The sequence below is a fragment of the Podarcis raffonei genome, chromosome 9 (genome assembly GCF_027172205.1).
Source record: "Podarcis raffonei isolate rPodRaf1 chromosome 9, rPodRaf1.pri, whole genome shotgun sequence".
Classification (NCBI taxonomy): Eukaryota; Metazoa; Chordata; class Lepidosauria; order Squamata; family Lacertidae; genus Podarcis; species Podarcis raffonei.
In genome coordinates this window covers 78,792,037-78,804,352 of record NC_070610.1, presented here as the reverse complement: position 1 = coordinate 78,804,352, position 12,316 = coordinate 78,792,037, and the positions used below count along the sequence as shown (strand labels likewise).

Below are 12,316 nucleotides of genomic sequence, written 5' to 3'. Positions count from 1 at the left end.
TTTAGTTCATCGTGCCTTGCAGTACTGAATAATTCGCTTTACAGCTGCAAAACGTTTTGAAAGCCAGCTTCCTTGAGGCTTTTGTGTTCTGCACACTCCTGGCCTCTAGAGGGTGCAAGCAACACACAGTACAAACTGGAACTGCTAGGTTGGCAGGAGCAGGGACCAAGCAACAGAAGTTCACCCGTTGCGGGGATTCAAACCGCCAACCTTCTGATCGGCAAGCCCAAGAGGCTCGGTGGTTTAACCCACTGCGCCACAAAAATGAGCATTAAATAAGCTGGTTTAATTCCCACCCACCCACCTCCCCTGGTGCAAATGTTCTCATAGTAAACTGTTTCAATCCAGACTCAAATGATTATTTCCAGCCCTGCTGGGCTCTGCTACAGAACTGGGGCAGGCACATATTTTTGTGCTGGGCAAGTGAACTACCCCACGGGTGAATCTTGGTGGCTGCTGCCTTTGCTCTGGGTAGAGGAGGAAGAGGAGATGTCTTTTCCGCTGGCGCTGCCCGACTCCAGCCTTGGCAAGAGCACTTGGGGGTCGCTGTAGGTGGCAAGGTGGGCCTTCAGCGTGCCCAGAAGGGCCGGGTCCACCGTCTGCCTCAAGCTCAGCGCCATCTGATCGGTCCAGCGATGCTCAGGGCCGGGGCGGCGCCTGTGCTGCAATCCGAAGATGTGCTGGGGCCTGAGATCCCCCGGGACATCCAAACGGGTTGCCCGGGTGTCGGGATAGAGGCTCTTCTTGAGGACCTCGAAGGGCAGGTCGGGCATGTCCAGGATCTTGCCGATGCCGTCGACCTGGATCTCGGGGTCGCCATAGCCGTTCTTGTAGAGGAAGAGGTAGGAGGTGAAGTCGTGCTCCGCAGGCGGGTCAGGATGGATGCCCAGCCTCACAGTCTCCGGCCGGCTGATGCAGGTGGCCGGCAGGGAGGCTAAGTTGGTGCTGACGTTCCACGGCCGGCACCGCCGGTCCTTCCGCACCTGGTAAGTGTCATCCACTCTCAGCGGGACTATTTCTTCGAAGGAGAGGATTGGGCTGGTCTTCTTCCGGGTTCCTCTGCGAGGGAGCACAGACTTTCGCTTCTTGTCCAGGCAGCGCACGATCCTGGCTGGAGGCGGAGGCAGATGCTTTTTGGCCAGCCACTCGTCGAAGGCCAGTTTGTTGCTGAGATTTATCTCCATCTGTAATGAAAGGACAAACAAGGCAGTGGGCGAAGGGCCACAGTCTGTCCTCTTCAGGGGGGTTGGCCGATCAAATCTGCTAAGCCCTGGTTTTGACTCAAATAAGCCGAGACTGGGCCCATCACCTCCTGGCAAATAGAAGGGTAAGAAATGAAGGCAGTGAGAGATTTTCCTTTCTTGGGCTCCACGATCACTGCAGATGGTGACAGCAGCCACGAAATTAAAAAACGCCTGCTTCTTGGGAGAAAAGCAATGACAAACCTAGACAGCATCTTAAAAAGCAGAGATATCACCTTGCCGACAAAGGTCCGTATAGTTAAAGCTATGGTTTTCGCAGTAGTGATGTATGGAAGGGAGAGCTGGACCATAAAGAAGACTGATCGCCGAAGAATTGATGCTTTTGGATTCTGGTGCTGGAGGAGACTCTTGAGAGTCCCATGGACTGCAAGAAGATCAAACCTCTCCATTCTGAAGGAAATCAGCCCTGAGTGCTCACTGGAAGGACAGATTCTGAAGCTGAGGCTCCAATACTTTGGCCACCTCATGAGAAGAGAAGATTCCTTGGAAAAGACCCTGATGTTGGGAAAGATGGAGGGCACATGGAGAAGGGGACGACAGAGAACGAGATGGTTGGACAGTGTTCTCGAAGCTACCAGCATGAGTTTGACCAAACTGCGGGAGGCAGTGGAAGACAGGAGTGCCTGGCGTGCTCTGGTCCAGGGGGTCACGAAGAGTCGGACACGACTAAACAACTAAACAACAACAAGCCGAGACCTTAGTTTACAATCATTGCCTGCATTGTGGCTACTAATGTTCATGATCAAATGTATTTCATTAACACAATCTGCATATTATTATTGATATCAGTGGAGAGGAGAAACGCCATGGTGCATCTGCCGCAGCAAAACTGGAGATACCTTCATTTGCCCCAGCTGCAACAAAACATGTCTCTCCCCTATTGGTCTCTACTCTACAGCCAGAGACAGCGCTGTAACTCCTCAATGGTTTGACCTCTTAAACAGCGTAAGGAGCACCGGTAACCGAAACGACCATGAAGGGGGCTTTGCCTGTGCCCATCTGTGGTGCTGCTTACCTGCTCTCTTTTAAGGAATTCGATTTTCTGCACCTCACACGCCTCCTTGATCTTGTTCAGTTTGGCGACCTGCTGGACAAAGTGCGCTTTGTCTGCTTTCCACATGGCGCTGGCGAGACACCTGCGGAGGCAGAGCACCACCCTGGATGTGTGCAGGAGGATCTGCCTCATGACTGACAGAGAAAGACCTGCATCATCATCCCATATCACAACTCCTCTGCTGGTATCCGTACCATTTCCTGCACAGATGTTTCTAGAGCAGAGGTCCCCAAACTAAGGCCCACAGGTTGGATAAAGCCCGAGGGACTCGTTTATCAGGCCCGCGGCAACCCCCGCTGCCGCCGCTCGCTCTTACCAGCGCTGCGCTGCGCGGCTGCCCACTTCTGGGTTGGAGGAGCACCGGAAATAGCTTGTGTGCATGCGCAAGTGTTATTTGCGCATGCACAAGCGTTATTTCTGGTGCACATCCGGGTCAGAGGAGGCCCATACACATGCGCACAAGTGATTTCCGGTGCTCTTCTGACCCGGAGGTTTGTCGTAAATAGCGTGTGTGCACATGTATGAACACGCATTCTCCAGCCCGCTGTGCGATTGGCGCGGGAGAACCAGCCCGAGGCGTGGTAAGTTTGCTGACCCCTGTTCTAGAGGCACTGAGAGCCTGTAGAAAGACTTGGGACGAATAAGGTCACTTGGCTAAGCAAAGGAGGGACCCTGTTGCTGGACCCTGTTGCGAGCGTCTGTTGGGCTCAGGCCCTGCTTCTGGGCTTCCCCTTGAACAGGAACCTGGACCAGAGGGACCACTGGCCTGATCCAGCACTCAGACTCTTCTCATTCTCCTATGATGCTCTGAGGATCATATGTAGGAGCTCCAACTCCCCAGGGGCTTCTTGCTTGTGCCAGGAATCTCATGTATACCAAAGTGGAAAATATAAATGCAGGGATGTAGCAGATGCTTTATTCTGAATCGGATCATTGCCCCATCTAATTCAGCATTGCACTGACTGGCAGCAGTGGCCGTGCAGGATTCCAGGCACGGAGACATTCCCAGACCTACCTGCAGGTGCCAGGGATGGAACCTGGGGGCTCCCCGGCCAAGGAATGCACAAGGCAGAGGGTCAACCCTTTATTGGCCAAGGTAACAGTCACATCTACAGCTCTGGAGAAGCACGGACACCAACGTTGCGTCTAGGCAGTTGTTCCTGAGTCTGCGCTCTATAGAGCAGTTGCAGCATCTGGGTATCACTTCCCTTCCACCGGTTTATATAATTCCCCCCGAAGGGCTGCATGCATGCAGCCGGAGACTGAGCCTGGGTGGAAACTGCCTCTGCTCTTCTCCCTTCAGTCCCCTCCTGGTTCTGGGAGACAGTGGTGCAGGAGAAGGTGCGGAAGCACTCGGCCCTTCACTTGCCTGGCCTGTCTGTTCCTCCTCCTCTTCCTCCAGCCCTGCCTCTGATCCTTCCTTCCTAAATCAGGCTCCCTGCCTGGGTGCGCACTCACCAGCAGGTGCTCTGCTGAGCTCTGCTCCTTCCCCAAAGCAGAACTGAAATTCCTTCTCGCAATGCGCAAGCAACGTTTTTTTAAAAATCCATTTCTATCTACCAAAGGCAATATAGCTTTTTGCAGCCTAGGACCCTCGCAGCTACGGGACCGCCTCACCTGGTATGCCCCGCAGAGGACCTTAAGGTCCACAAATGACAACACTTTGGAGGTCCCAAGTCGCAAGGTGGTTGGACTGGTCTCAACTAGGGCCAGGGCCTTTTCAGCACTGGCCCCAACTTGGTGGAACGCTCTGTCACAAGAGACCAGGACCCTGCGGGACTTGACATCTTTCCACAGGGCCTGCAAGACAGAGCTGTTCCGCCTGGCCTTTGGTTTGGACTCAGTCTGACCCTTCTGTTTCCCTCCCCTTATGGTTTTGATCTATGGGCTACTTTTAAAATGAGGCTGCATTTTAAATTGCATTTTAACCTGTATTTTAAATTGGTTCCCCCCCTTTTCCTCCCCCCCCTTTCCCCCCTATTATGTTTTTACTGTGATTTTACTGTTGTTAGCTGCCCTGAGCCTGGCTCTGGCTGGGGAGGGTGGGTATAAATAAAAATTATTATTATTATTATTATTATTATTATTATTATTATTATTATTATTATTTAATTAAGGGCAGGACTAAGTGCACTTGACTTGCAGCACACAGGTGGGCACCTGGCATATGCCCACAATGCCCCCTGGCATCGCCACCTCGCCCATCCCGTCTTGATGCAAAATACTCACTTGGCACAGGACCTGTGGCCCCACATCCTGCACAGGTCAATGGGCTTCTGGCCCTCAAAATCCCTGATATGCACATCGGCCCCAGCCTTGATCAGTTCCCAGATGCAGTTTTCACGCCCCTCGCTGGCCGCCTTGTGAAGCGGAGACACCCCGCTTTGGTTCTGCCTGGAAAACAAGAATGCGGGGTTTCATTGCTCTTTGCGGAGTCAGATGCAGAATGTTTTCAGAAATCCGAATCAGTTTGCCCAAGATGAATTGCAAAACAGTTATGAAGGGCAGAAAACACACTCCAGAGCAAAAAGGCCATTGTCCCATAGAACCAAGGGCTCTCTGCTCCTCCAGTTTTAAACGCCTTAGGACTGTGAGCGCTCATCGTTATATGAAGCGAATGAAACGAAATCAAAACTTTTGACAAGTTCATGGAGGAGGAGAGGGCGAGGTTGACTGCTCTGCCTCCACAATTGAAGGCAGCAATGCTTCTGTGGTCCCAGTTGCTGGACACCACAAAAGGGGATATTTGCTCTTGTGCTCAGATCCTGCTCGCAGGTTTCCTAGAGGCAGCCGTCATTATTATTTATTAAATTTTTATACTGCCCTATGCCTGTAGATCTCAGGGCGGTTCATGGCATAAATGAGTGGCAACCCAGTCAGATGGGTGGGGTACAAAAAAATTATTTCTATTATTATTAAAATTATTAAATTACAATATAAAAAGCACAAAATACATAATAAAAATAAGAAGAAAATCAAACCAATAATCCCCCCTCCCGCAACACATTTAAAAGGGCCTGGGATGTCAATCAGCCAAAGGCCTGGTCGAAGAGGAAAGTTTTCGCCTGGCACCTAAAGGTGTACAATGAAGGTGTCAGGCAAGCCTCCCTGGGAAGAGCATCCCACAAAAGGGGAGCCACCACGGAAAAGGCCCCGTTCTCGTGCTGCCCCTCTCTGGACCTCTCAAGGAGGAGGCACACAAAGAAGGGCCTCAGAGGATGATCTCAGGGTCTGGGTAGGTTCCTACAGCAAGAGGTAGTCCTTGAGGTATTGTGGTCCTGAATCATTTACAGATTTATAGGTCAAAACCAGCACTTTGAATTGGGCACAGAAACTAATTGGCAGGCAATGCAGTCACTTTCCAGCCCCTGTGAGAACAGGATGCTGGACTGGATGGGCCACTGGCCTGATCCTGTTCTAAGCATAGTCTGAAATGCTCCCCATCCTCAGTAGGGCTGCTGTGGACAATGGAGATTGGGGCTTGTCCATCACTTAGCCCAGGCTTCCTCAGCCTCGCCCCTCCAGATGTTTTGAGACTACAATTCCCATCATCCCTGACCACTGGTCCTGCTAGCTAGGGATCATGGGAATTGTAGGCCAAAAACATCTGGAGGGCTCTGCTTTGCCTGCACTTGCCCCTCCTGTGCATAGGCAGGTGCGCACACGGGAACGACGGGAAGAGGAGGCGAGGGCTGCCCAGCTCACACGTTGACGTCGGCCTGTTTCTTGATGAGGTACTGCAGGCACTCCAGCGCTGCATTCCGGCTCTCCTTGCTCAGCACCAGGTGGATGGGCCTCCAGCCCGTCAGGCTGGCCAGGTTCACGTCGACCTTGAATTTCTCCACCAGCATCTGAATGCAGTCCAGGCGCCCGTACAAAGCTGCCGTGTGCAGCGCAGAGAAGCCCTGGCAGGAAGAGAAGACCTTTGAAGGTGACCCAGAAACTGCAACTAATCCAGAATGCGGCAGCTAGACTGGTGACTGGGAGCGGCCGCCGAGACCACATAACACCGGTCTTGAAAGACTTACATTGGCTTCCAGTACGTTTCTGAGCACAATTCAAAGTGTTGGTGCTGACCTTGAAAGCCCTAAATGGCCTCGGTCCAGTATACCTGAAGGAGCGTCTCCACCGCGGACACTGAGGTCCAGCTCCGAGGGCTTTCTGGCGGTTCCCTCATTGCGAGAAGCCAAGTTACAGGGAACCAGGCAGAGGGCCTTCTCGGTGGTGGCACCCGCCCTGTGGAATGCCCTCCCACCAAAGAGAAGAACAACTATCTGACATTTAGAAGACATCTGAAGGCAGCCTTGTTTAGGGAAGTTTTAATGTGTGACATTTTGATGTATTTTTAATCTTTGTTGGAAGCCGCCCAGAGTGGCTGGGGAAACCCAGCCAGATGGGCGGGGTACAAATAAATTATTATTATAGGTTTAGCAAAATCCTCTGAGTATAACCCTCAGTTTTCCACTCTGCTTTCCGGAAAGGATTTCTTCCATTCATAGGGGACCCCCTGGGATGGGACAGAGAGCAAGTCCATACAGTATTCACACGTTCAAGCGCAGTGAAGTCCTTGTTTCTAGGGGCGTTTCACAAATCTCCCCTCGCCCAGCTGTTCACAACAGATCAAAACCCAACACTGGAAACACAGTGAGTGTTAACCTAGCCTTACTCTCTGGCAACACTGACAGAAAAGTCTGGGTTCGGATCTGCCCCTTTATCTATTCTTGCCTGGTCCCTATGCCATCCTTTGGCAAGTTGGTGAATGCTGATCTGCTCTCTCCCACTGGAATTGCAACCAGAATGGCTTATAAAGGAACCTCGAATTTGCACACTTAACACCCATATATGTGCTGAGGATCTTGAGGAGGCAATTTATTTATTTTCATAAATTTTATACACTGTTTGATTGGGGTGTGTGTGTGCCAAACCTCAAAGGGGTTTACAAAAGGACATACCAAAGAAATCAAGGAAGATTTAGAACAATAGTATAAAACAGTTTTTAAAAGTTAAAACACTAAAACAGGTTAAAATGTACACCACTTTCTGAGCGTCTGGCTAGCCTTGCCTAAGCAAGAATGTTTTTAGCAGGCGCCGAAAATAATACAGCGAGGGCACCTCCTGGATCTCAACAGGCAGGGAGTTCCGAAGTGTGGATCAGACTGCATGTGCCCCCAATCGCACCCCAAATCCGTGCAAACAAGGTGATATTTACATTAATGTCGGCCTGAGTCGGGCTTTCGGCTTTTTGGATACAGATCTTGAGCCAGTGAACTTGTCCGCTGCTGGCTGCGTACTGCGAGTCTTTCGACAGGACCCTTGCTGGAGCCTGCTTAGAGAACTTCCTGGTGAGAAGACTGAAGAAGAGGGAAAAGGCATGGCCAAGTCAATCACCCCTTTTGGACACATTTGCAAAATCCAAGGACCTGGGAGACAGAGCTCACTCCATCATTAGCTCTGCTGCATCAGGAATCCTCTCCCCTCAGCTCTCCTCTGCGGGAATTGGGCTGATACAGGGGCATCTGAATACTCTAATTACTTTCCCTTGGTGTAACAGGGCCCATGTTTTGTAGCCTTGTCGTACTTAACCATTATGTCTGTGCCATAAAATAGTTAAAGTTGCTACCTCCCACAAATGCACTTCCTTGAGGTTTATTTTATGTCTGTATATGGACCATCAGATCCTGTTTGAGGACACTACATTTTGCAGAATCTCTCGCACAGTGGTACCTTGGTTCTCAAACGGCTTGATACTCAAACAGCTTGGAACCCAAACACTGCAAAACCAGAAGTAAGTGCTCCGGTTTAGGAACTCTTTTCAGAAGCCGAACATGCTCTGTTTTGCGCACCACACTTCTGTTTTGAGTGTTACGCTGAAGTCTTGTCTGTTTCTGCTATTTATTTTGCGTTTTTGTTTTTGTGGCTTTTTTGTTTTATTTTTGTGGCTGTGTGGAACCCAGTTCAGCTACTGATTGATTGTGTGACTGCAGTACATTGTTTATTGCTTTCATTTTATGGCTCAAGGGTCTTGTTAGATAGTAAAATTCATGTTAAATTGCTGTTTTAGGGGTTGTTTTTAAAAGTCTGGGACGGATGAATCCATTTTGCATTCCTTTCTATGGGAATCCCAAAGGACAGCCTCTGTGGGAGGGAGCTGGGCACCAACTGCTCCTCAAATGGGCCAGCCGGCCAATATAGTTAGAGATTGGTGCTGGAGCTTTGACCTTCCTCTTCCCTCCCTGTCCCTTTGCCCTCTTGTGCTGTGTCTTTCCTTGAGGTTAGAATTGCAGAAGTTGACCGTGCGCAAGCCTTTAAGGCTGGAGAGCAGGATGAAACAAACAAAACAAACAAACAAACAAACAAGCAAACAAGCAAACAAGCAAACAAACAAACAAAGGCAAGTGTGGCTAAAACGATGATTGGCAGAATTCCCCTCCCTTGATGCAGCCCAAACAGCCCCCTCCATGCAAGAAGGAGGCATTAGGAGGGTGTTTCTTTGTTTACACCTCTACAAAATTGTCAATATGAGAAGAGGTAAAATGTTTTCTAATTTTCTCTTGGTTACATGTATTTTCTTCCTTTTGTATATTTGTACTTTTTTCTTTTTTTCTAATTTGTACTCAAAAAAATTAATGTTTTTTTTAAAGGGGGGTGTTTCTTTGGAGGGGGGCGGAGGTCCCCTATGTTTGCCCCAAAGGATCTATTTTGGGGGTGGGAGGGAGATAAAGCAGGGACCCCCCTGCCCAATTTCCCGGCGAGGACACAACATGCTCAGCGACTGCTGCCCCCCCTTGCGGCGCGAAATGGTACAGCCCCGCTCCGCCTGCACCCGCTCAGGACCGCACCACCTGCCCGGGCCGAGAGGGGTGGCTGGAGAGAGAGAGAGAGAGAGAGAGAGAGAGAGAGAGAGAGAGAGGGAGACGCGTGTCAGGGGAGCCCGAGACGCGTGTCCCGCCAGAGCGGCGTTCACCACGCCCCCTCCGCCTGGCCCCGCCCACACCCTCCTGCCCCGCCCCTCCCCGCCCCCACTGGCCTTGGGGAGGCGCCGAGGCGGCCGTGCGCTTCCGGGCCGCTCTTGGGCCTCGCCATCCCGCCGCCGCCGGCGCCGTTGCCAGGGCAACCGGCGCAGGCCGGAAGCGGAGCGCTGACGTCGGCAGGGAGGGGCGGGGACAGTTCGGAAGCGCCGCCCCCTGGCGCTACCCGGGAAACGCGGGTTCGAGGCCCCGCCGCGGAGGGAGAGACCAGGTGGCCCTTCGGTGAATCCCTTCAAAAATACCCCCAAACTTATTTCCTTTTCCTTTTTTTTTTTAAAGATCTTGCAAAAACTTTGCCCATACCCCCCAATTAATTAATTAATTAATTATGGCAACCCAAAATGAAGGAATGGATGTCACCCGCCTCCTGAGAATCATCGTGATGGAAGAATGTAATTTGCTACCCTGGTTTGCTGTTCTTCATTCAGCAACTCTTGCATTTCTCTCTGTGTGTCTACATGTTATTGTATGAATACATCTATTGTATAAGTGTGCATTATTATTATTATTATTATTATTATTATTATTATTAATATACCACCGTATGCCCTCAGGGTGGTTCACAGGATAAAATGAGAATATAAAACCACAAAGTACAGAATCAAAATAAAAACCACCACCACCCAATAACACGCCCCCGTTCCCCACATGTAATACATACATACATACATATATATATATATATATATATATATATATACACACACACATACACAGTGGTACCTTGGGTAACATACGCTTCAGGTTACAGACTCCGCTAACACAGAAATAGTGCTTCAGGTTAAGAACTTTGCTTCAGGATGAGAACAGAAATTGTGCTCCGGCGGTGCAGCAGCAGGAGGAGGCCCCATTTGCTAAAGTGGTGCTTCAGGTTAAGAACAGTTTCAGGTTAAGAACGGACCTCTGGAACAAATTAAGTACTTAACCTAGGGTACCACTGTACACACACACACACGTGCGCAGAGTGGACGCTCAGGTTGCGAACTGGATCTGTGCGGGAGGCATGTCCGCAATGCCACGTCTGCAATTCGGCGCTTCTGCGAATGCACAAAGCGCGATTTAGTGTTTCTGCGCATGCGTGAGCACTGAAACCCGGAAGTAACCCATCCCGGTACTTCCGAGTTTCGGTGCGTCTGTAACCCAAAAAAGTGCAACCTGAAGCGTCTGCAACCCAAGGTATGACTGTATATACATGCACATGCATGAATTTATTTGGTTATTTTGCATGCGTGGCCTGAGCAACTGCTTATGGGTCCAAGGGGGACATCTCTTTATCCGCAGGACTGGAGAGTTGGAAGCGAGCTCCGTGGGTCGAGTGAGAGACTCCTTTGAGTCACAATGTCGTGGGTTCAAGCCCAACATTGGGCCTAAGATTCCTGCCTTGCAAGATGATTGGGCTAGAATATACTTTAAAAAATACTTGATAAAAGAATTGTGCAGATATGATGCACACCCTGAGAAACATAAAAGCGTTTAGCGACTGAGACATTTTGCACCACAAACAAGGATAACAAATATCAAAGGTATTTTTTGTTATAAAAACCGAACTAGAATGAGCAGACTACATATACACAATTCATAACTGATAGTAACTTTAAAGGAAGGCATTTATAATTGATGAGTAATCTCAGAATATCCTCAGCCCCCAGGTTCATTCGTAGTTTGTGCCAACTACCAGACAAAAGGGGTTAGAAAGACAAGTTATACCAAGTGAAAAGTTAAAAGGCTAGTTTTATAGATTGGTTGTCTTTGACATGATCATCCTTCCACCCCATTGCGGCCTTTGAAACAATCTATGTACATTTTTCTAAAAAATAATAAAAAATCAGGCTTTTTAAAAATTCAAGATTTGCTGATGCTGCAAGTACTTTGGAAATAATTTCACCCCTTAGCTACTCGAAAGTCAATCGTTACTGAGAGTCAGTCATTAGACATCAGCTGCATGATGCTGTTCAAAAACTCTTCCAAATACGCTTTCAGGGATTTAGTGCAGTTAAAAATAACAGCCTACTTACTAGTCCAAAAGGAGATCTAGGATGACGTGTCATTGACACATTTACGTTAGTGGCATTGACCTAGAGCTTCAATCCCAGGATCATAGTAAGACTTGCACAACAGCCTTTGAGAAAATCTTGTCTCTGTGTGGTGTCCCCCCCCCCTTTCCTGGCTGGAGGCTCAAATTTGCCCCGGCCTTGCATTCCTGAAGACAAGCAAGGTTGAAATAAATAAAAAAATTAAATAATTGTCCAGTAGCACATTAGAGAAGGGATGCGGGTGGCGCTGTGGGTTAAACCACAAAGCCTAGAACTTGCCGATCAGAAGGTCGGCGGTTCGAATCCCCGCAACGGGGTGAGCTCCCGTTGCTCGGTCCCTGCTCCTGCCAACCTAGCAGTTCAAAAGCACATCAAAGTGCAAGTAGATAAATAGGTACCGCTCCAGCGGGAAGGTAAACGGCATTTCCATGCGCTGCTCTGGTTCGCCAGAAGCGGCTTAGTCATGCTGGCCACATGACCCAGAAGCTGTACGCCGGCTCCCTCGGCCAATAAAGCGAGATGAGCGCTGCAACCCCAGAGTCGTCCACGACTGGACCTAATGGTCAGGGATCCCTTTACCTTTACTAGCACATTAGAGACCAGCTAAGTTTGTTCTGGGTATAAGCTTTCGTGTGCATGCACACTTCTTCAGATACCAGAGCGACTAAGTTAGTTCTGGGTATAACCTTAATGCATGCACACAGAAGCTTATACCCATAACAAATGTAGTTGGTTTTGAAGGACAATTTTTAATTTATTTTTATTTATTTCGACTGCGTCAGACCAACACGACTACCTACCTGAATCTACAAGCAAGGTTTTCAGCTCTCATTCCTGACAGGGACAGACATTTGCACCATGTGAGGCTGCTATGAGCTGAAAGCCCCACCTGTTGAACTTCTCACAGACCCGTGTCCCAGTTCGGAGCAGCTCCATGTG

The 12,316-nt window shown here is 49.6% G+C and overlaps 1 protein-coding gene across 1 annotated transcript; it reads right to left on the bottom strand.

Moving 5' to 3' along the window:
- Positions 1 to 267: 267 nt before the first annotated feature.
- Positions 268 to 7,690, bottom strand: ANKRD53 (ankyrin repeat domain 53; the record flags this gene model as incomplete). The annotated part of the gene is made up of 5 exons (XM_053402314.1): positions 268 to 1,184; positions 2,278 to 2,398; positions 4,546 to 4,710; positions 6,022 to 6,221; positions 7,526 to 7,690. Coding segments are annotated over 5 exons (1,407 nt in total), but the record flags the coding sequence as incomplete, so codon positions are not given.
- Between the last annotated feature and the right edge of the window lie 4,626 nt (positions 7,691 to 12,316).